The sequence below is a fragment of the Trematomus bernacchii genome, unplaced genomic scaffold (genome assembly GCF_902827165.1).
Source record: "Trematomus bernacchii unplaced genomic scaffold, fTreBer1.1, whole genome shotgun sequence".
Lineage (NCBI taxonomy): Eukaryota > Metazoa > Chordata > Actinopteri > Perciformes > Nototheniidae > Trematomus > Trematomus bernacchii.
The window spans coordinates 3,928,297-3,953,817 of NW_022987582.1; the positions used below are offsets into that span (position 1 = coordinate 3,928,297).

The window sequence follows — 25,521 nt, forward strand, 5'->3', positions numbered from 1 at the left end:
ACGAAAACGATATAGTAGCCTAAGAGACAACTGATTCACTTAGGGAAAAACGCACTCACCTTGACAGAGATGTGAATTCCAGGTGATGAGGACAGGGATGTCTGGAAGAATCTGGTTTAACCCCAAATGAGAGAGCACAGCCGATAAAGAGATACTCAAACAATGTCTCAAGCAGACAGCTGACATGCACACACATGCACCGTCCTCCTCCTGCCCTGCTCTGAAAGCATCAGTTTCTCCACCGCTGTATGGGGAGGGCGTGACTGAACGAGGGCAAATCCAATTAAAATGCAGGACAAAGCCAGGCGTCACCTCGGAGGGGCGGGGCTTGTGTCATTGACAGCATATTTTTCCGTGACGTATTGCGGAGGACCCCAAAAGCAAGGACACAGTGCGGTCAGACGGTCAGACTCATCACTTTGCAAGTCATGAGTGGTCTGATTATTGTGTTTTTGCTTATGTATCTTTGTCTTCCATTACTTTGTCCACTTGTAGAGGACGAGTGGAATGCATTACTTTGTATGTTCCTACTAACTGACTAAAATAGTTAAACTGACTACAAAATAACCGTTATCTGACCAACGGAATGAGAACAGAATGATCAATGACAGAACTTCGGTCTGAGAATGGTGATATACTGCCACCTGCTGGACATGTGGTTGAATCACAGCTTTTCAGTCGTGCTGAAAACAAATAGAGAATCTTTTGCAAACAAATTCTGAGATTTACAAGTTGTGCACATGCTAGTGAGTGACTAAGCAGTTTTGAAAATGTATGAAACATGAACAAAAATGTTTAAATCCCCAAAATAAGTATGTGTACGTTTTAATATTTGAATGCATGCTTTGTTGCATTTGCACACAAGCAAAACAATTTACAAAACAAAACAATTATAACAACACCAATCTTATATTGGTTAGCAATCACACACAATGATCTATAATGTTCAGGAAGAAAATTGCACTGGTCTATTTTTCTGAGAGAGCCATTATCATCTTCTTTTCTGAAAGTCTGAATGAGAGGCTGTTATATCAGACGAGGATGCAGGCTCATGCTCAAGGACTTTCTGCCACAAAAAACCCTTTCATTGAGAGTCAGCCTGACTGCAGCAGATTACGTGCAAAAAATAAAGAATGTCCTTTCACACTCGCAAGCTTGAAAGTTATTGAAGCACCTTCGATACACAGAGGTGGATTCCATAACACAGCCAACACAATGCTCTGTAATGGGTGTGTGACATTGTGTCTTTTTCATACAAGTCTTCTCCCCTGTAAGAAACTTGAAAGGTTACAGTAAGAAGCAAAGTATTCATCTTTGCAACATTATTAATTGACAGCTGCTGAATATTCCTTCTGTATGAACTGCGGGCAGACTGAAGTCAAAGATTTGAGCTGTGAAGGCTGTTGCTTTTTATTTTACCCTTACAAGTAGCGTTGGCTTTTGTGTGCCTTATACAAGACAATTATTTCATAATATATCGTGAGTTCTAATGAATATTGCAAATTAAATGCTTAGAACCAAAGAGCTAATTAACAATACCTCGCACATTTGCTGTTTACTATAATTACAAAACACTGAGCAATTACTGAGTTCAATAAACTGTTTTAGAAAAAAATATGAATCCACACAAGCTACATTATGGTGCCCACCAGGTTTCAGTTGAGATATTATGAGAAAATGGAAACATCGTAATAGTTTTAGCCTCAAAAGCGACTTTGCTGGGAATATTTAACTATAACTGTAAGGTAATGTTGAAACTGAAACATCTCTGAATTTATTGCACTCAACAATTCAACCATGCTTTACAATATTTCAATGCTAAACTCTGTCTAACATTAAATATCAAGAAGTGGTTGTATTTTAGGAATTTGCTTAAGATTCACATTATTTGTATTGTTTTCTTCCAAGATGTAGTAATCCATTAGCAGTAGGTTATCCATGCAGGTAGTAGCAGTTGATCCCATAGAAGTCATGTTTCTTTCCTGTGTGCACATTGTCCCTCAGGTTCACAGCAGCACGTGTGACAGAGTTATTAAAGTTGTGATGGGCCTTGGTCTTGCTGAATGAATTCTGAAGGTCCAGGAGGCAGAGAGATCTGTCCACTGGGCGAGAGCCAGGCAGGACAGGAGGTCTGGGCCGGATGCGGGACTTAGATAAACTGCAGGGCAGCTTCTCCTGCTCTGAAGCTTCCCTGGACATGCAGTCCCCTCTCTCCTCTCCCTTGTATAGACATAATTTGCCATCATTCTGTTGTTCGGGTGAGACCTCCTGGGATGGCTCAGCGCGCCATGCTTTTGTGGAGCCAGAACTGTACTTTGACTGATTATGACCCTTTTGGTTTGGATCTGTTGCCTCATTATACCGAGCGGTGATCTCTTGTGGCCTGCCAGTGCCTTGGTTTGGAGCTGAGGATAGATTTGTACGTTCAGCAGCAGCAGCAGTACTGCAGGTGCTCGCCTCTCGTCTTCTACATCCTCCTCTGGGTTTGGAGGGAACAAATACAGGAAAGGACCTTTCTCTCTGTAGGGAAAGAAATACGTGAAGTGTTGCATGGTGTTAATGTAGCTGTTAAAAGGTGCAATGTTCTTAAGGAATTTACCAGTGGTGCATTGTGTGAATTCATCCCAGTAATGTCACAGATTTTCTCCTGGAAGTCATCTATCTTTAGAGGATTTGCTGGCCCCGATCCTTAAAAAAAAACAAATACTTGCACAGTCTGATTGATTATTGATGTTAAAAGCATGTTTTCTGGATTCACAAAGTGCTTGTACATACTCCTTTCATCATTTATTTTAGCAAGTTGTACTCAGTGTTCTTAAAAATGTGTTTTAAGGTTCTTGCTAAGGGACTGCACAGAAAGAATGTAGGAGGAGAGGGGATAACGAAAGGATAAGAGTATTGCCAATTTGTTTTTTGGATGAATGGATGGTAGTCTCACTGTTTTTGGATGGGCATACGATGGATCATATTTAATCTCATATGACATATTTCATAAAATATGTATTGTCATGAGGACAACAAAAGTCAACAGTCTTATCTCGGTGTTATTGCCACCATAGCTAAAAGGACCAATATGGACCTTTTAAGAAACTTTTAAAACACATACAAATGTATTTATCCTCATACCCCAATCTCATTACATTTGTATATTTCTAACATAATAACATACATTTGGGCCTTTTTACCTGTGTGGTGCATTTGGTAGGAGGTGACCCAGTGTGTCCTCTCCAAATTCTTCAGCATGTTACTTGTCCGCTCTGATATGGACAAATCCAAGGTACGAAGTTTAGGGTTGGGCAGCACTGTCTTTGGAGGAGTGGGGTAAAAAACCTGGTTCTCGCCCTTTAATGGCTTTGAATGCTAAAGGAGGGTACATTTAGAAAAAAGTAACAAAACAATTGTCTTTTGATGTATTGCACATTCTCAATGATAATGTGGAGCCACACAGTATTTCATTACTCACATCTAAGAAGCCGTGTTCTCCGGTCCACATTACAGCTTTCTTCGTGGTTCTTATGGGTGTCTCCAATATTTCATGTCTATATGAACTACCTGCACATTGGGATTAAGATATTTTAGACATAAAAATAACGATTATATCTTCTATTTTTACAACAACATGTTGCCCTCCTACCTATGGCTTTACTCAGGAGAGTGACCCCAGGCGCACTATTTGGCATGAGGGGGTTGAGGAAAGGTTGAGAAGCTGCTCTGACTCCTGTTTCGGGGTCATCCGGACAGCGATAGGATGGAAACATTGCAAACTTGGAGATGTGGGATGAATAGGGATGTGATTTTGGAATTGCTATCTTTATCATTTTCTCACTGTAAGGGGAAAAAGACAATTAAATAAAGATGAAGTGCATCAGTGTGAGGCAGACAAGATAGATAGAAGATATCAATCAGAAAGTACTCACGCCACATTTATATCTGTTGGTTTCGGTATGCTGAGAAAAGAAACAAAATCAATCACATCATTTTAGATTCAATATTCAAAGGTTTATTGTCATATACACTCCTACGGTGTAGTATGTAATGAATGAAAAACTTAGTCACAGTTTTCTCAACAAGGCAATTATCATTTTAAAAAAACGACAACCATACAAATAGTGCAACCTCTTTAAGTAGCCCTATGGCCTGTGGGATACAACTGTCTCTGAGTCTGGTGGTTTTAAAAACAATTCATAATATGATTGATGACTATATGTATGATTAATCATGGCTACTCACAGTTGGTCATTGAGGCGAACTTTACTTTTATTTCTGCCATTATTGTTATAACGTTGTCGACTGGTTGAGTGCCTGTGAAGGTAAAAGAACAATCTATAGGTTTCATTTGGTGAATTACATTTTAATTTCTATGCAAAATGTTTTTTACACTTACTCTGTTACTGCAGCTCCTCCATTACCAAAGTCATAACGGCCATTTAAATGAGTTGGGGAGGACTTGGGCTCCATCTGGCTGCTGGAGCTCTGACTCAGAGTAGAGGAGGCTGAAGGCACCATGTAACACTGGGGAGAATTAAATGATGGCAAAACAACTGAAAGTTAAGTCACATCTGTGGTCAAACCCTGCCTGTTGTTGTTTTGTAACAAGGGTTAGGGTTAGTATTAATTCAGAGCAATTTATCACGAATGTTAAACCTTTTCTGATGATTAAAATAACAATACCAATCAGAAGGAGACTAGATGTTTCCAACAATGTGTCCCTTAATGTAACACAACCAACCTGGCTCATACAATGAATGGTATGTTTCAACAGATGGGTACATATCAATCTAACACATTTTATATGATACAACTGCAAATATGTATGTTTTAGAGCTAAATAAAACTGTTTTAACAGATCGGCTCATTGTCACTTACCTTAGCAGTTGTATAGATGAAATCAATGACATATATTTATTTCCATTCTTTAGTGAATAGTTGAAGCATGGAAAAAGTATCCTCGTGGTACAGTTATGGGAAGGACTCGTGCTGGTCCAAATGGATTAAAGTAAAAAGCATTGCCGCTTTCTTTGACAGGACAGGACTCCCTCGTCTTCACTTGTGACCAGCGAGGTGGGGTTGGATTCCTGGGACAGCGGAAGTGATGGTGTTACAATAAACAATGGGGTCGCAGTGAGTGACGCCCAATCCAGCCCACATCACATTCTGTGTGAGCAGTAGGTTAAATAGCTTTTGGGAGACCAAAGAGTGAAATACGACACATTTTGTATGTTAAATAAAAGCTGTAACCCCTTGAAAATATGTTTAGTTCCCGTGGAGCAGTTGACTTGACTTGGTGTCATGATGTGCTTATGTCAATATTTTCATATCTAATTGGCAATCACTGCTCAGGATGCCCATCATTCATTCATCAAGTGTGGATCTGATAATATTACATATTCAGAGTTTGGTGAACTCATACAACTAAGCATGGTGTGGAATGGAAATCAAGCTGGGTCCGGCAGGCTGACACCGGATACAAGCTGTGTGCGGTGTGTGGTGTTTGGTTACAGGAGTCGCATTTCGTTGCCTTTATCCCATAATGCAACATAGAACAAGTTATACATTCAAACTGTATTCACTAGACAAAGCCAGAAAACTTGTTGCAAGAAAGTCTCTGGAACAATCTCAGAGATAATTTCTGGTTCATCCTGTTCTTATGTTGATTTAGACAATGTGTGCTCATTTTGTGGAACATCTTCTTCTAGGATTTAGTGGATGGATAGACAGCGCTGTCCATGGTGTTGTTACTCTGCCATGACTGTACTTGAATCAATTGGACTACATTATTACTCTAGAAACCACATACGATTGTAATGAATGTAAAAAATGACAAAAAAGTAACAAAATTGCAAATTGGTGTTCTCATTATTGGATAAAAAAGTTACAGTGAGTTCCTAAAAACCTTGTACGTCAGAAGATTACAATTCATCCTCAAACACTGTTAGTATGGTCAGACAGTGGAAAAAACGACTAAGTAATCTTATTTTAAATGCAATGTAGCTAGATCTTGATTGGTGCATACAAGCCCAGAAAGAAAGGCACAGAAAAAGATACCGAAATATATTTTGGCAAATCAAGAATTTCAGCAATATATAGTTTGTTTATACAGTATAGTAACACATTACTCAATGCAAAGGTGAAAAAACAAAACATTTTAGGGCCTTTAAAATAAGACAACACACCTGACCCCATTCTTTAAAACATCAGAAACCTGAAAACTGCACCCAAAAAACAGTTTTCAATCAGCACACAGGCAGAACTAACAGTATAATCAATGCAGCTGCCTCTCCTTGGACATGACAGACTGCTTTACAAGTTGCAAGGTTTGCTTTGTTTGTTGGCTTTTACAAGACCCATATTCTGCATTCTAATTTTAATTGGGATTCCCAGGAGACCTTGTCCAAAGTATCAGCAAAACACCCAAGTCCTATCAAGCAGCCTAAGCTAAGTCCAGTAACCAATTACCCTCCTCTGCCCCAGCGGAGCCACAGCTCTCCGGATTACATTCCCTTCTGCTGCATTATAAATGTGCCACAGCCTGCAGTGATTTCCCTATAAAATATACTTATTGTGCACATGTGGGTTGATGCGTACAGGGTTGTACACACCAACTGACCAACTTAATTTGTAGTTATTATATACAGTAACCTATGAAACACTCATCTATCTCTAGAGGAACAAACTGATTTAAACTGGTTTATTTTCACCGTTCATGTTAAAAAAAAAATGTTTAACCTACTAGTTTATAGTTAAAGCTAATAGAAAAACCTTGCTATGAACTCAAAATATTAGCTTTGGGCCCCAACTCCCCCTTGAAAATGCAACTGTTCACAAACCGCTCGCCCAGCCAAGTGTTGTGGTTTTAACCCTGAAGTAGTCGGATAAGGTTTGCTGAGTAACAATTGTTCTTTGTAACTTCATTTGAGAAAACTTCTCATGTAAGCATAAACTGGTTAAAGAGGTACAATATAAACTGTGTTAAAATTAGATTTTCATACAGGGCCTGTGCAGTCTTTATGCTGACAGTTCATTTTCAGTGCTTCACAAATATACACCACAACACTATTTTTATGATGGTTTTCTGATCTACCAGCAGCATGGCTGAGGTTTGGTTCAATGTCATCGACTAAAATCAGGGTATGGAAAGACGCACACTGTTAAAAGACACCAGCATTGACTATTACAGTGAAGTGGTCTTTGGTGTCAAGGTCTGATTCTTGGTTTGCCCACCTACACTGTGAGGGTCATGGGCCATGGGCATTTGCCTGCATAATCAAGCCTGTAAACAAATCCCACATTTCATTGTTTATAATGTGCATATTTTTCTTTGTTGAGTTAAGCTTTCTTTTTTTCAAACGAGCACACCATGCTATTACACACAAAAATAATACTGTGCCTTCCCTGCAAGGTTTAATGAAACATCAAATTCGTACTTGGTTGTGATTGGAGCCTAGTACAGAGTGTCTCTGGTGGTAAAGAATAAAGAGAGCGAGTGAACAGCCTGCCCTGCAGTTTTTAAGGAGAATATAGTGTTGTTTTTCTACAGCTCTGCATAGTATTCCTCAGAAACCTCCAGAGACACTGCTCATTCTCGACTTGACAGACAGCTGTAACATCGCTCATTGATCCGTTTTAAACTAAACTCAGTCTTTGATGTCCACTTTTTCTCTCAGTGTTAAGAGGACAATGGACTGTCTTATATGGGGGAATAGAAAATACATATTTTGAGGACATCACTTCTCTGAGAAGCTCGGCTGCATACGCACCACACCGTCATCAACTCGTCTAACTCTTGTTCTGTTGCATTTGAGTGTCTCATTTGGTCCTCACAGCAGCTTTCACCATGACAACATTTGACTTCTCGGATATTGAGGCTTTTTTGGACTGCCACCCAGATCTTTTCGAGGAGTATCTAGTCCGAAAGGCGAAATGTGACCAGGTGAGCAGATGGCTGAGAGAGCATCCTCCGTCGAAAGTGCCAACCACAGCGGAGGAGAAGCGCGGCGCTGCCCGGGACCCGCTGTGGCCGACCAACCCGGAGGGGCTCCGGCGCAGATCCTCCCACATGGAGCTGCGACGGAACTTCGCCCGGTCCAAAGCCACTACCGCACACCGGACCTATGACGAACATGTGAGCCAACACGAGTCCCAGTCCAGCATGAGGCGTCGTGCGCTCCTGCGTAAAGCCAGCTCTCTGCCTCCGACCACCGCGCACATCCTGAGCTCCCTGCTGGAGTCCCGGGTCAACGTGCCCCAGTACGCGTCCAGCGCCATCGACTACAAATACAGACTTAAGGAAACTAACGAGAGGGAGTTTTTCTTGGAGTTGGTGAAGGATATCTCCAATGACTTGGACCTGACAAACCTAAGTTACAAGATCCTGATCAATGTGTGCATCCTGGTGGATGCGGACAGGTGTTCGCTGTTCCTTGTGGAGGGACCCGCGCACAAGAGGACACTGGTGTCCAAATTATTTGATGTGCACTCTGGCACCACTGTCAGACCATCATCCAGCACCCTAAACTCCAATGAAGTGCAGGTGCCATGGGGAAAGGGTATTATTGGATATGTGGCAGAGCATGGAGAAACTGTGAACACCCCAAACGCATATGAGGTAAATAAATACCAGTATACCGAGACTAAAGTTGATGCAGATGTATTTACAGGTGCAGCCATTGATTAATGATGTAAGACTGGTGTTGAAATCAGAAGTTGTTCACCACTGGGAGTAAACATGAACACAAACAGTGGTGCCAACATTAAAAGTATCCACAAATACACAAAGAATGTAAGACATTTTAATTAGTTGTTTTTGAAGTGGAACTCTGTGAGTTGGTTAAAGGAAAGCTCAACTCAAAGGGGTCACTCAACCAGAATAAATGGAGAAAATACTAATTACCTCAATTAGGTCAGAATAGAAAAAACTCTCGATAACAGTCAAAGCAAAAGCAAGCATTATAATTCTTCCCACAAGCCAGATCATCTTAAAAGCCACCACATCATTATATCATAGCCCTGGGCTTCATGGTAAGGCAACATGATGATTCCCCTGAGGTCTAATACTGCAATAGTTCATATACTAATGTGTCAGGGATATCGTAAATATTCTGCTTTTAGTAAAAAGAACAGGAACGTGTTGTTCTGTAAATTGCCAAACAGTTTTCTTCTGGGCAGCTTTACAGTAGCCCACAAAGCCCAAAAATGTGAAGCAATGAATGCATTCAGGCTTTGTGTGTGTTAATGTAGGATCATGCATGTTTGATATAACCTTAAACCTTTTTTAATGTGATCACTGTTCCAGGACCACCGCTTCAGTGATGAGATAGACAAGCTAACAGGCTACAAGACTCAGTCCATCCTCTGTATGGCCATCTGTAACAGTGATGGGGAAGTCATAGGTGTTGTTCAAGCTATCAACAAAAATCCCATGGGCACTCCCTTTACCGAGGATGATGAGAAGGTGAGGCTTTATTATGTTGCCATGCTGCCAGGGGATTTTCACATCCACATACATTTTATTGGCCATTTAAAATCCTCAGTATTGTAGCTGGTTTGACCATTAAGGGCGTTTTAGAGACAGAGTTAAAATTGGATTTTTGAACACAACCACACACACACACAGACACACACTTATTGCACATAAGCTCTTGAGCCATGCAGCTTAAAGCAGTGTTTTTACAGTGAATCTTCTTAATGGCTGTGGAGATGGGCAAAGTGTTCCCTCTGAAGCAAAACACCAGAAATATTAACGAAGGAGGTCAACCTTTTACTCGATTTGCAGCGTTTATTATAACCGGCTGCACAATATCTACGCACACTCAGGAAACACATTTTAAGGGGTTACACTTTCAATTGCTCCCTGAGCAGTCCACTTGGAATTAGTTTACTACAAATTGCCTGTATTACATTTTTTTCACAGCTTATATATGCAATCCCATTGTTCTAGTTTTTACTTGAAAAGGCTGGTTACTTGTTTCGGTGTGGTAAAAGAAAGTAAAGCTGAGTTACCGTGCCGTGGTGCCCTTGAGCAAGGCACCGAACAACCCCTCACCCCCCCCACTCCCATTGCTCCCCGGGCGCTGTACAATAGCTGCCCACTGCTCCTAGTACTAGACTCCTGGTACTAGGATGGGTTAAATGCAGAGGCCAAATGTCACTGTGTGTGCTGTGTGCTCTGCATGTGTGACCATTAAAAGAGGGTTTCATCCCTCCCATTCTATCTACTGTGGGTAAAGACGTGGAGATGCTGGGGCAGTCAATCTCTGTAGTCAACAGGTAGTTTATGTTTACTCACCAAAAGATCTGCTGCACTGACATTCATCTGCTTGTCCACAAGGTGGCAGAGTAAAGTTGTAGAAAACATTGTTTTCTCCTGACATTTTCTGTCTGGCCTCCTCTTAAAAGATATCAACTTTAAACAGCATTTTGAGTTTGCAGTATGTAAGGTTTAGAAAAGCCAAAATGTTTCCGTATAGCTAATTAAAAGCACCTTCAGTCATTGCTCCTGACCAACAAAGATAATGAGTAGGAAAAAATACATCTTGATCCGTCAGCTTACCACAACATTTTAGCACCCTTGATGTCTCACTAAATGCCTTCTTTCTTCAAATCAATACTTCATTAACAGGAAATCTATTTGTAGAGAAATGTGTGCAAAGAAGCAGATAACTCCATCACCACCTTCTATCCTCATTCACTCTTTATTTTTCTCTTACCCAGTTTCATGCATTTTTGTTTATCACACGAATAGCTAACATCGTTATTGATTATGGATGTTTCTCACAACGTTCTTTTGGTACTCTAACCCAGGTACTGCAGATGTATCTACCATTCTGTGGAATATCGATTTCCAATGCCAAGTTGTTTTCGGAGTCTCGCAAGGAGTATGAAAGGAGTAGGGTAAGAGAATATTAAATGTGCATTTACAAAAAAGATGTTTGGTTGTTTTGTAGCCACTGGAGTATCAACAGTATAATTAAAATGGTTATGCTTAGTCATAGTCATTGGTAATAACTCTAATACAAATGTGACGACTGAAGGTAATTTATATAGTGGCTAACAAACTTATTGTGCATCCTTTGACAGCCTGACCTTATATTGTGAATATGTTAACACTGTGTATCGAACAGCAGTCATCAGTCCTTTCTCCTTACTACAGGCTCTGCTGGAGGTGGTCAATGACCTGTTTGAGGAGCAGACTGACCTGGAGAAGATCGTAAGGAAGATCATGCAGCGAGCGCTGACCCTGCTGCAGTGTGAACGCTGCTCTGTGCTCCTCCTCGAAGACATTGATTCACCCGTGAGGCTCTTTATCGGCTTTTAAGTTTGCCCTGTCTAACAGATACATTTTCTTCAAACCATGTAGCTCTTCTCATGCAGGATTCCCTTTTTTGTTTCTACATGTTGTTGGTTGTGCTGATTAATGTATTTTCTATAGGTTGTGAAGTTCTCCAAGACGTTTGAGCTCATGTCTCCCCTGTGCAACATCGACCGGGAAATCAGGTAAAAGAGACTTTTAGGGGTACTATAGCGAGATTCCAAAACAACAACACATACCATAAACAGACACATATGGATGTCCTCTCATACAAATCCATAACAAGAAACCAACATAAATAATGAAGTTAGTCAATATTAACTGCAGTTGTGTTGCCAGTTAAGTGCAGAGAACTGACTTTTGTTTTCCTGTTTGTTTTATTGGCCACATCAGCATGGAGAAGCTATCGTGTTCTGATTGGCTGATCAATAACAGCATTGCTGAGCTGGTGGCTTCCACAGGACTACCGGTTAACATCAGCGATGTGTGTCAGGACCCGCGCTTTGATGCAGAGGTGTGCACACAAAAGTCTCTTTACAAAACCTATTAGAGTTGCACATGTAACTGCAGCAAGTAGACAAAGACACACACCATAAACACCAACACATTTAAATGTATGTGTTATTTTACTTTTTTTACTCGAAGAAACAATATGGGCCTGGGCAGGTATTCATATATATATTTCTCAAACAAACATAAAGTCAATTTTCACTGTGTCCTCTCTTTACAGGCGGACCAGGCCTCAGGGTGTCACATCAGATCAGTGTTATGCGTCCCTATCTGGAATCGGACCCATCAGATCATTGGTTAATCGACCGGAAATAATCAAATGTTCCTCACTGGAAAATCAGTTGTTGTTTTTACAGTCAATGTATTTGTGTGTGTTTTTGTGACTCTGTTTTCTGCAGGGGTTGCACAAATTCTGAATCGCTTAGACAGGAAGACGTTCAACGATGCAGATCAGAGACTGTTTGAGGTTTGCTTTTAATAACTCTACAGCTGCTCCATTACAACTTTGTTTAAAAATTGCATTAGATATTACATAATGCCAACATCTTATGTTTCCTTTTATGTTTGTTTTTTTCCTGTATTTGTGTACAGGCATTTGTGATTTTCTGTGGACTTGGAATCAACAACACTATGATGTACAATCAGGTTAAGAAGACGTGGGCCAAGCAGTCTGTAGCACTGGATGTAAGCACTGTAACATCTTGATTGTTTTACTTTAAAGTGGACCTATCATGCTATATTTGAATAATATAGTGTAGGACCATACCTATATAAGGCATATACTTTTTTTTTTCAAAATACCAAACAGATCATGCATTTTAGCCATGCCTCATTTTGCTCAATTTGACATTTTTTAGCTCTGTTTTTGCAAGGGCAGATTCAGTGAGAACAGCACCATCTACAGGCCTGGCATATGTACTACAGCGTCTCCAGCGCTTTTGAACGGCAATGGCCGTGGCTGTCTCCTCCTGATTGGTGGAGTTGGCCCAATAGCCGTAGCGCCACTGTCCTGACGTCAGGACAGTGTTCAAATCTGGATCAGTTTTGATCAGATCCGTTGCAGCCCCTTTTTTAGAGATTTGGGTATGGAGGAAAATAGAGAGGGTTGTGTTTTCTGACACTTGGTGAGTTCCCTGGAACACCGGGGACACATATTCATGTATAAAAGACGTACAAAAGTGCATTTTGCATGATAGGTCCCCTTTAAATCAAATCATCAGCCCACCATTTTGGATTTATGAGATATGTTTTTTACATGTGTTTGTATGTTTGACTTTTTCTCATTTCACAATGACTGTGATGTGATGTACCCACATTTAAAAAGTGTGTTAAAGAGTGGCTAAACAAATCCTGTTAAGCCCCGAGCCTGTTTTTCAGGTTTCAGGCTCGAAAATGACATGCCCAAAACAAATGACTACAACTTAACTTCTAAAAGGGTTATATGAATAATTTCTTTTATCAAAGCAAGGTTACATCTGTGAGTTGGATGTAGAAGTGTCAGAATCAATATAGATTTTTCTCAGTCAGAGTAAATTCAGATGGAACATAGCAAAAAAAGGTAAATTCTTACCTCCGCCTAAAGAAAAAACATTACTTATAGTGAAAACCACCCTTGAATGATGGGATGGTAGACTAAAAGCTTTAGGAATCCAAACTATAACATATAATAAGTACCCTGTATCAAGATTGAGGCAAAACAAGTTAAATTTGACCTTTTTAGAGAGGTTTAGCAAAAAAAAGTTCCAGGCGGAATAAGCTTTCGGCACTTTCTGGTTCCATCAGTGCCATTTGACCTTTTTCAGGTACCAGCCTATAAAAATGGTGTATTACATTGAATTATCACCATAGGTATTCATTCCATCCAAAGAAAAAAAAGTTAAAAGAAAAAAAAAAAGAAAAGAAAAAAGGACCCGCCGACGGGGTCTTTGGGGCTTAACAGGTTAAAATACATGACAGGCATGTGTTTTATACCAGTATTTAAAATACATTACATTAAACATAAGCTGTATATATCAGATACCGCTAATACAATATATACATATACACTTCATGCATAATGAAGTTTAACAGTCACTGAGGCTACTGATGAATGTTATACAGGCTCTGATTTGCTATCCATCATAATATGCAACAAGCTGCATTTTCCTCGACTAATATATGTATCAATTTTGTTAAACTAAAAATAACATCCATTTAAAATGAGTGTATGGGCAAATGGTAAATGAGGAGAGTGATGTCACTGAATATTTTATAAGAGAGGCTCTTAGCAATCATTAGCATCACCATCAGTGTTCTGCTCCATTGCCCGATATCTAACCTGAGCAGTCACATTATCCTCAGCAAACACGGCTCTGCTTCTCACCATAAATATTTCAGCTGCCTTCAATAATTCATTATAAATACATGTGCCAGTCTGCTCACCTGTCATCAAAGGCAACACATACTCCGCCTGTATTTCTGCCACATAATCTCTGCTGTCTCTTTAAACACCTCGTGTATTTTCTTTTTCCTCGCAGGAGACATCAAGTGCAGCTACGCATTGGTTTTAAAAGCACAGTTATACTCCTGTTTGATCGTGATCACATGACAAGTAATAGGAAAGATTGCTGGCCTTGTAATTCTTGCAACATATTTATTATCTCTAATTCAATTTAGGATTTTCACCTCAATAGCATAACATTAGCAAACTAAAAAAACTGAAATATTGACTTTAATTAAATTTATTATGTCAACAAATTTCACATAACTGTATTAGGTTAGTTGGAAGCAATACAATCACGTTTGAATTCAACTTTAGGTCAAACTTAATATTATTGCTTTCACCTAACCTAATACATTTATGGGAAATTTGTTGACATAATACATTTAATTAAAATCAACGTTTCAGTTATTTTAGTGCATCATACTACATTTCCTTAGTCTAACTTTTTTGCACAAATGTATATCTTTCAGATGTTGTCCTACCATGCTACCTGTTCTAAGGTAGAAGTTGACAGACTCAAGGTAATCTCAAAGATAACAACATTCATACATTATAATAAAACTAACTTTCTGAAAGCTGATGACAATGCTATTCAGTGTTATATGCTCCCTCCCTTGCTGTGTGATTGACAGCTCTGTCCTCTGTCCCCCTAAGGCAGCTAAGATCCCCCTGAGCAGTGAGTTGGGCATCGATGAGTTCCACTTCAACGACTTCTCTTTGGACAATGACGCCATGATCACCGCGTCACTCCGGATGTTTCTGGAACTCGGTGTTGTGCAAAAGTTTAAAATTGACTATGAGGTGAGGCCCTGCAATGTGTCCTGTGAGAGTCTACATTTGATATGTTTGTTTATCACCTGCATGTCTGTTTTTCTTGTAGGTTTTGTGCCGCTGGCTTTTGACTGTGAGGAAGAACTATCGAACTGTGGCGTATCACAACTGGAGGCATGCCTTCAATGTGTCGCAGTGCATGTTTGTTATGATCACAGTAAGTTTCGAGATATAAAAAAATATTTCTCTTCCCGCACTGCCCCCTTTAAACTCTCTAACCTGACAGTTACGAGTTGTTCAGTTTATTTTTTAGTCTCGGCAGACTTATCAACAATCAGTCGCCAAAGAAAAATTCATTAGGAGGAAACAACACAGGAGAAACATAATTTAAAGGTCTCCTATTATGCTATTTTTAGGCATATATTATGAGTCTTAGATATATAAAAATATATAAAAACATGTCTATGATGTGTTTTGCTCAAAGTACCAAACAGATCATGCATTTTAGACATCCCTCATATCCCTCTGTTTTAGCCCCGTTAGAGAATGGCTGTTAGAAATATTGGGGCCTTAGCTTGAAAAAGGAGGGGGAGCTAACGCCTGCTCAGAATTCTACCGGCAGATACAGTGGCCGTTTTTCAATGTCGAGTAGAGCTGCTGCAGAGCCACTATTTCAAGTACACTACGTCATCGAGTGGCGCCGAAGGACTGTTTAGATGCATGTTAAATGCCCAGCATTCGGCGCCACTCGATGACGTAGTATACTTAAAATAGTGGCTCTGCAGCAGGTATACTCGACATTGAGAAATGGCCAGCTAAATTCTGCCGTGATTAAACGCCATCATGTTCCAAACCACATCAAGGATTATTTCTGAAACAGTATGGAGCTCAAATGCTTTTTCTCTTGCGGGTTTACCACAAGGTGAGTTCCTTTTTTTAGTTCAATCAGGAGAGACTTCATTTTGTTTAAAGAACATTTATTGACACATGCCATATGATAAATGTTAAGTCTTTGGCGATTAGACCCCGATCCTGAAATCGTATATCTAAAGGGGGAAATGCAGCCGTGAGCATATAGGGAACCCCCCCGGGGTCTAGACACTGGTGATGATGCTGAAGATCTGGATTTGATGAGGAGATGGGATGAAGAGGGGATGTGATGAGGTCTTTGGATTAGATCTCTTGGCACTGGATATGTTGAGAGGAGGTGGATGGGGAGGAGGCGGGCGGCAGCATGAACGCCTGAAATCACAGCTGACTGCAGGAGAGAGGAGGACCATTTTAAAGTTTGGCTGCAGCACGATGATTGGCTGCTGAGATTGAGGTGAATGTAATAGGTTAACAGAAAGCCCGTGATGAGCTGATTATAAGTAGCTGCAGAGTGAATGCATACCAGTCTTCCTGAAAGAACTTACGCTGAGCTTCATTTCCTGCTTTTTTATACATACTCTCTCCAGTACAGGTTAGCTCTGAGTGTTAGCAGTGCTTGCTAATGGAAACAAAGACCATATTATGTCCAAAACACGTCAGGCATTGTTTCTGATAGCAACTTTCTGATAGTGCCGTGGGTCCTCATTTCCGATATGACGTAGATGCAAATCTGGATCAGCTCCGTTGTTCCCCCGTTTTTAGAGATTTGGGTACAGAGGAAAAGAGAGAGGGTTTTGTTTTCTGACACTTTGTGAGTTCCCTGACACACCAGGGACACATATGAATGTATAAAAGACATCAAAACGTGCATTTTGCATTATAGGTCCCCTTTAAAGAATTCAAAGGAGGAATATTTGGGTTAAGTCTCAAAGAGAATGATCAACTTGACTGATGTGGTGTGCTAAAAACTCCCAAACTTAATCAAATAATCAAATGTAACTCCAGAAATGTTCTGTCATGTCCTTTTCTATTGAACATAGAAATGAACGCTAAGTGGATAAGAATTTGCCATTCTGCTTTACTTTGTGCAGACAGCCAGTTTCCGGGACGTCCTGTCGGAGGCTGAGATACTGGCCCTGATGGTCGGCTGCCTGTGTCATGACTTGGACCACCGAGGCACCAACAATGCATTTCAAGCCAAGTAAGTGAGGCAGGCCTACAGTATGACGACAGACAGTCTGCAGAAAGCTTCACCGCTCTGTTCTGACCCACAGGACCGGCTCAGCTCTGGCTCTGCTCTACGGCACGTCAGCCACCCTGGAGCATCATCACTTCAACCATGCAGTCATGATCCTACAAAGTGAGGTCAGAACAGTACTTCTCATAACGCTCAAGTAATTCAGAGGTTTAGTTATTGGACCTGTAGTATTTTGGATCCTGTAGTATTTGTGACTTTTTATTTTAATTATCCAGAATATTTTTCATTTTCTTTTTAATTGTTAATTCTCTTTTCCACTTTTTAAAGTATTTAAAGTATTGTATTTTAATGTCTGAACTCACTTCTGCTTCTGTGACGAACGCAATCAATTATCTATCTATCTATTGGCTGCGAGTGTTTAACTAACTTGGATTCGCCAATGAATTGGATCCTTTTTACCATAAGAAAAGCACTTAATACGTTGTTGATGCTACAAAAAGCTCATGGTGTTATGGTTCATTTGCTTAAATGTGTACAATAATGGCCACAGTGCAACAATCACACCTGTCAACCCTTGCAACGCCTGTCTTTTCAAATACACCTGATTAAACTAAAAACAAAACCAAAACAAAAGTTCAATGTATACTAGCAGAATACAACAAAACGCTATTAAAAGGAACCTCATCATCAATGCCTACATATGCGATCCCTCTTTGTAAACAGTCTCAAGATTCGTAGGCGGCAGCAGTGACCACCATTGACGTTGTGAGACTGCTTCGATCCGTTTGATCATCTGGAAATGTTCTCTCTATTGATTTCTGAAACAGAGGACAGGGAAAGTCTATACACACTGCTAATTAACGTGATAATGAGAACTGCGTTTGACAGTGAGCAATGACTTTACCAATGCACTGGCTGCTTAAGGAGACATTGTAGCAACTATTACTCATCCTTGTCTGCTTTTGTGTATCTGCCCTAATGTATGCTATTGTATTTTGTCTCCTCACAGGGTCACAATATCTTTGCAAACCTCTGCTCTAAGGAGTACAGCAACATGATGCAACTATTGAAGCAGGCGATTCTCTCCACAGACCTTACTTTGCACTTTGAGTGAGTGGTCTTTTTTTTTTCTTTTTTTTTTTTGACAAATATTTGTATTGGTATTTCGTTTTTTCAGCATAAGACATTGCACAAGTATATATCCCAAAAATAAAAATAAAAAACATAATCCAAGAAAATACAAGAAAGAAAGAAAAAAAAGAAAAAGAAAGAAATATATACACATATAGAGTGGTCTTTTTAATTAATTCAGAGCCGAGGTACTTGGTGGTTATATAATAACACTGAAATAGATGTATGCATATTATTGTTACATTTCCAAAATAAGGATTAACATTTAGATGTTTGTGTTTTTACAGAGTGCTCTTGTGGTGAAAACTGTCTTTATTCTTTTTTGCATTTTAATACTTTCTGTATCCTTGTCTGTCTCGTTGCATTGTAAGGCGCAGGAACAAGTTCTTTGAGTGTGTTCTCTCTGGAGAATTCAGCTGGACAGATGAAGGACACAGAGAAGTTATCAGGTTTCTACCTTTGTGCTAAATACAACTTTCCTGTGCCAACATCACTTTAAGTGAAAACAAATAGGTAGAACAAAGCTTTGTTGTCATTGTCAGGTCCATGATGATGACAGGATGTGATCTGGGCGCAGTCACTCGTCCTTGGAAGATATCCAAACAGGTTTGATGCTTTCCACATCATGCTTTCATGTGTTAGTGCTTGGAGATGTACAATTTAAGTTGGAATTTGTTTTTTAAAAAGGACCTGTTCTTCCCTTTACAAATTAACATAATGTGCATATTCTACCTGAAATTCAAGTAAAGCATATTGAGTACAAAACAAATCCAATGCAGGCATCCACTAGCTTAGAGGCCATGAATCCAAATGTACATAATGTTTGAGTTAAATGATAATGTGTGGAATTATTTGCCAAGGTTGCAGAGCTGGTGACGAGTGAGTTCTTTGAACAAGGTGACAGAGAGAGGTCAGAGCTGAAGTTGACCCCAGCAGTAAGTATGCACACTTTCCAGCTATTTCTTTCACTAGGATCTTTTTCACACAGATTTCTATGTCATAGAGAGTTGGCAGCATACACTCCAACCATGATGTATTAGAGTGATATTTAAAAAATAATAATTACGATGAATGTTTCGTAAGTAAATGACAAAGATTATCTCCTCTCTGTAGGCCATATTTGACCGCAATCGCAAAGATGAATTGCCTGCCTTACAGCTAGAGTGGATAGATGGGATATGTAGACCCCTTTACCAGGTAACTGTTATGTATAAAGTTAAACTTTAACCGTTGATGTCGATACAAAAATTATAGGCACTATTTGTGAGTTTTAATATTAATGGTACTCCTTTGTTTCGCTCCCAGGCAATGCTGAAGCTCAACAGGAAGTTACAGCCAATGGTCGATGAGATAGATGCCAATCGCAACAAATGGCAGGAGCTGTGCTCGTCCGACCAGGAGCCACGCAGAGCCTCAGTGACTGATCTGAGTCCTCCTGAGCCCCAGGAACAACCCGACTCCACAGAGAAGTGTGGGTCAAAGTCTGAGGGCAGTCAGGATCTGAGGTGCAGAGTGAGCAACGGTTCCTGTGACGATGGCAACAAGACTTCTGCAGGAAATAAGTAAAGCGCACCTAGTGTTACTTATAGGTTTATCCATTCAAAAGCTCACATGGGACTCATCCAGTACTCTGTGATATTTTAGCACATGCATTACCCTCAATTATTTTTTAAATCTGGGTTGATGAAATGCAGTTGTCATCTGCTGAGCACATTGCACAACATATACATTCAAAGGGCAGTTTGCCTATCTATCTATCTATCTATCTATCCGTCTAGCCATCGATCTATTTTTCTATCTATCTATCCATCTATATATCTATCTGTCTATCAGCTTTTCATTATTGAGATGTATGAGAAGAAGAAGAGACTGCTGTGAAACCAAAGAGGGCCACTTATTACTGTAATTCTTTGTTATGGGAAATGCCTAAACATCTGAATCCCACTGGAACAGTGTAACAAAACGAAAAAGGAATCACTGTGATTTCTCTTACATGAAAACACAAATTGCCATTATGAATGTAGACCGGAGCATGATGATGTTCCTGAATGTTTCTTACTGTCTTACCTCATTTGCAAATATTTTGCTGCATGGCACTTTTTTTATGTTCTTAGGTTAACTGGTCCTTCTGCGATCCAATTGTTTTGTGAATTGCATGAGTGTAATATGAAAACATTTTTTTTTTATCAGTGGGTAAGGAATTAGTAAAATGAAGTTGAAAGGCCAAATGTTAGTGTATTGGTTGTGTACTGATACAATCTAAATCCTCAGGCTGATTGTTTGTATGAGACCTCATAATCCCTTAAAAAAATATGACACAGATTAATACAAATGTTGTTTTAATTAACTTTCAGTGAAGAAATTATTTAGCTTTTTGGAAATGTAAATTATTTATATGGAACCACTGAAAGGCAAGTGAGAAAAATAATCTGGTGATCCATCATTTCGGTCTGATCTAAATCCTCAACAACGATTAAGGTACATTCCTAGTTTACAGAAATACATGAAAGTACTCATACATAACTTATTACACAATACAAATGCTTTTTGTTTAAAGTACATGAAACAATTACTGCAAAACCCGCCTGGAAGAAAGCGTGGAGCATTTCTGCCTCTTGTGGCCAACATGAGTACTACAACAACATATAAAGAATCCTGGCAAAAACTGCCATAACTTGTTTAACTGTTGAACAAATATCCATCACAGAAATATACTCCAAGCAAAACTTTCACTATCTGTTTTCAAATAGATACAAAATAAATAATTAATGAACTTAGAAAGATTATCCTTTTTTTCACATGAGAAAACTTTTAAATCTGGCTCAGAAAATGGATCACCAGATTTGTTTTCCTCACTTGCCTTTCAGGGCTTTCATAAATGATATTATTTTTTAGACAAACACCAGCCTGTATGTCTGTGCAGCCTTATCTTTATTTTTGTTCACAAGGTCCCACATGTAACTGTAATTGTTTTTTTATGCGAATGAGTACAATTTGTCTCAGTAAACCCTTTAGGATGTCACTGATGACTCCACACATAAATGCTTGCTAAGCCAAGTGTGGCACATGTTTTTGTCACATATGTATGTATGTCCTAACACTGAGCTATGCTTTAGACACCTACAGCAGTACAAACAGGATGTAAAAATGCCAAAATATATATTTTAAGGAAGTTTAAGCAGAATGTGAGTTCATGTAACCATTGGTTTCTTTTGATTCATCACAATGTTTTGTAGTTCTTGACTTGGCAGCATGTCAAATATGTTGAAACTGCATGTTTTATGTTTGATGTTGATACTGAACATTATCTTGATGCCTTTGACTGCCCTAAGAGATTTGCTTTGCATGAAATTACTGTAAGAAATATACTTAGTGTTGTGAAGTAGGAATATTGTCGCTGCACTATTGTTGAGAACAGATACAGATTTCTATTTTCGATCACAGACTGTACTGAAATTATACATTCATAATTTTTTTTACATCTGACTATATTTATGCAAAATTGGCCTTTTTCTCCTGCTATTTATAAAAACGTCCACTAAAAAGATATAATTAGAGGAGACAAAAAGTTGCTACACTTCAGATGAATCAATCTCCTGCTGGTTTTGTGAATAAAATGCTGTGGCATGAAAACTGACATTTTGTTGTATTTCTTTTTTTGTATACATTTATGGATAATCCCTATTAATCTTAATGTAATTGCAGACAGTACATCATCCTTAATTTACCCAAGAAACTGTGACACTAACAAATAAGTGAGGCAAGCAGAATTTGAATTGGTCCCTAAAATGTTGTCAAGATACTGTTAGAGTCGCAGCGGTATTGATAAAACACAGACGATATAAGAATGAATATGACCAAAGAGAAAGGAACATTTAATGGTGAGTATTATATGTGAGACCTACTAAGGTAAACTACACATTTAGGCTTTCAAATATATGGAGCAACACAGTAACATGTTGGATTCAAACAGTACTTTACCCGATCCAGCAAAAAAGAGGAGCTGTGCCTGGGAGACTGAACTTCATGAATTTGTATCAAAGTGACAGAGACAAACCCCATGAATAAAGAACCAAAGATATGATTAAACCTGATGCACTGAATGATGTAGGGAGGAACGTCTGTGATAGATCAGATGTCAACATGCTCAATGTTAGATGATTTGGCTGTTTGTCATTGCTCATTAGGCTTCTCAAAATGAACATATCTAAATAAAATATATGCACATAGTTCTACTTCCAGATCAGCACCTCATCACAATCCTTGGTGTGCATTAAAATTGTATTTTATATTATATATATATATACTTTGCTTGGGTAAAAATTTATTTTAAGTGTGCTAACCAGTACTTGAGTACGATACTCTTTTGTACACGCTACAGTCTTTAAATTACAGTTGTGAAAGGCTTAATTTCAACTAATAGATCTTTGTTTTGCTATTTCAAATAAAGGTCAGTATAATTAAACCTGGAGCAGACTGAGAAGGACTTTGCTTTTATTCAATGTAATAATGGTTTACTGATACACATGCTCATATGTAAATAAGGGAGGACTGGCACTTTTTAACCCCAACTTCAAGCACTCACATAGAGAGCACGCTCGTGAACTGTTAGCACGGGGAAACTGTGGCCCTCTGTCGCCTGTCAGCGCAACTTAAATGATGACGTTTAAAAAAAATGTTTTTTAGAAAGGCCCGGGCCGGCCGGACAATCTGTGATTCTCCAGAACACACAGATGGCCAGTCCGCCCCTGGACTCAACAGGAATAATCCAAGGGTAGTCACCCTGGTGTCTCGGAACCTCTACTGGTGTTGGTCGCAAACTGTGGGAGAGACTCAGTCCGCTCTTAAGCACTGCAAGGTGACATTATGTAGCGCTATGTTGATGCAAGCCCCTGTGGTACTAAGGATTCCCTTGACTGGCTAACAGCAGCTTTGGAAATGAAGGGAGGCCAGTCGGCAATGCTACCAGGAAACAGGAAGTCTGCGTGCCAGTCCGCCTCAGAGATCACTTCAGACTTCCAGTGGTCCGAAGTGGGATAGTACGGAAAGATACTCACAACAAACTCCTGAAGTGGTAGCAAATCTGACCTTAATATGGATTTCAATTAGACTTTTACTTCTACTACCACTCTTAATTGGCCTAATAGTTGTGCCTAATAGTTGTGAAGTCACGTTGTTTTTATTTTTACAACGATTTGTTTATGAGTTATTGATCCTCCAAATTTGAAGCTTTCAATATATTTCTAACTTTACCGAACTGAGCACAACAATATCTTTCTCTTCCAGAGTGCTCCAAAATCATGCTTGCTTAAAGCTACAGTATAGCAAATTACTTCGACTTGCTGGTGGTCGGCTTTAATCATAATAATGAGACAGTAATTCATAATAATCATTTATAAGTCGAAAAAATTAGATAGTAAGTTGAAATAATCAGATACTAAGTCATAATAATGAGATTGTAAGTCATAATAATGAGATTGTAAATCGAAATTATGAGATAGTAAGTCATAATAATGAGATAGTAAGTCATACTAATGAGATAGTAAGTCATAATAATGAGATAGTAAATCATTATATTGAGATAGTAAGTCATAATGAGATGATAGGTCAAAATAATGAGATAGGTCAAAACAATGAAATAGTGAGATAGTAAGCAGAAATAATTAGATAATCAGTCATAATAATGAGATAGTAAGTCATTATAATGAGATAGTAGGTCGAAATAATGAGATAGTAAGCAGAAATAATGAGATAGTCAGTCATAATAATGAGATAGTAAGTCATAATATTGAGATAAGTAAGTCATAATTATGACTTACAGGATTTATTTTAGATTTTGTCTGTGGCGCAAACAGGCTTCCATACATAAGTACCCGACGTTACAGCACAAGTTAGCTCTGTTCACTTAATGTAGCTGTGGTGGGAGTTTGTCATTGTTTTAGTGTCACTGCTGCTTAATACTTAAATAGAAATGTTCTATCTATATGGTAATTTCTGTATGCTGTTTTTTTTTTTAATCTCTGTTGTGTTACAGCTTTACAAAAACAAAACTCCCACCTCTTCCTTCAGTGTCTCTGTGTAGCTGCTCAGAGTAGAGTTGGAGAGACGTCTACTGGTGAAATGTAGTAACACAGATTATATACTGCAAAAAGGCAGGTGCATCGTGGAAGATTGTTTAAGAACATTTGATAAAAGAGATCAATATTAACCAATTCAAGCAATACATTTTAAAAAGGCCTTATATTGTATGTTCTGTTCTTTCATATTTTCCATCTTACTTCATTCAGTTTTGTAATACAAACCAGATTATCAGGTTTTAAAGAGCTGGTAGCAAACAGCATGCATGAGATGATTTATATGTCTGCCTTAAAAACATTTTTCTAAAACATAATATTTGATTCGATACTCATTAATGTTGAAATATACTCAAAGTAGTGGAATTGAGCTTTTTATTTTTAATTGCACAAATAAATAATTAAAGTATTCAAACAGATTGTGATTGTGAAATATAGAAATACAGAAAATATATATAAAAACTCTAAGCAAAAGTCACTGCAGCAAAACCAATATAATCCGTGCTGTATCTGCAGTATTGTTTCATTTAATGTTCTGGCACCAGCTAGAATCCGAACCATGCTGATTGTGTAGACCGTGAGACAGCAGCAGCCATGTAAGCCCGGATAAGTTGAATCTACTTAAAAAAATAGAGGAAAGTGGTTGCCTTTAAAAATGTAAGTAAAGCATTATGAAAACTTGAGTCAATTAAACTTACATTTATCAAGGACTTGAATTGTTATTTGAAGTACAATCCACTTCATGTCAAGTTGATTTTACTTACATTTTTAAGTCAACCACTTTCTATTTTTTAAGTAACGCATTAGGAAAACTTGAGTGAATTTAACTTAAATTATTCAAGGACTGGAAGTACAATGCACTTCATGTGAAGTTGATTTTACTTAAAATATTGTGTAATATCAATTGCTTTGCCCAATTATTTAACTTATCATTTTTAGTTGAAAGTGGTTACATTTCGTATTTATATTTTTTATTCCGTCAACTACAAAAAAGAAAAAGACACAAAAATAAAGTTTTACCTTTTATTAAAACTTGAGTGTTTCATTTGGATACAATGAAATTGAGCTTCCTATACAAACTGTGGCAAAAATATTGTACCATACATTTTCCTGAGAACATCTTTCACATGAAACATGAAAGTATAGCAATCTTTCTATATATAAAGATATATAGATC

At 38.7% G+C, this 25,521-nt stretch overlaps 2 protein-coding genes across 4 annotated transcripts in view; one reads left to right on the plus strand and one right to left on the minus strand.

Moving 5' to 3' along the window:
- Positions 1-206, minus strand: part of osbpl3b (oxysterol binding protein-like 3b) — a 43,591-nt gene extending 43,385 nt beyond the window's left edge. For all 3 annotated transcript variants that reach the window (XM_034127886.1, XM_034127885.1, XM_034127887.1), the window contains exon 1: positions 60-206. In XM_034127886.1, coding sequence (XP_033983777.1) covers positions 60-186 — 127 coding nt within the window. In that variant the 5' untranslated portion in view covers positions 187-206. The remainder of the gene's footprint in view (positions 1-59) is intronic.
- Positions 207-7,834: 7,628 nt separating this feature from the next.
- pde11al (phosphodiesterase 11a, like) lies at positions 7,835-21,890 on the plus strand. Its single transcript, XM_034127329.1, has 20 exons — positions 7,835-8,605; positions 9,293-9,451; positions 10,801-10,890; positions 11,150-11,290; positions 11,429-11,493; positions 11,702-11,822; positions 12,039-12,114; positions 12,217-12,284; positions 12,410-12,502; positions 14,771-14,821; positions 14,955-15,101; positions 15,181-15,288; positions 17,033-17,142; positions 17,216-17,306; positions 18,149-18,249; positions 18,642-18,719; positions 18,813-18,876; positions 19,131-19,205; positions 19,384-19,467; positions 19,576-21,890. Exons 1-20 carry the CDS (start codon positions 7,835-7,837, stop codon positions 19,834-19,836), a joined length of 2,754 nt encoding a protein of 917 aa, XP_033983220.1. The 3' UTR covers positions 19,837-21,890.
- Positions 21,891-25,521: the final 3,631 nt, after the last annotated feature.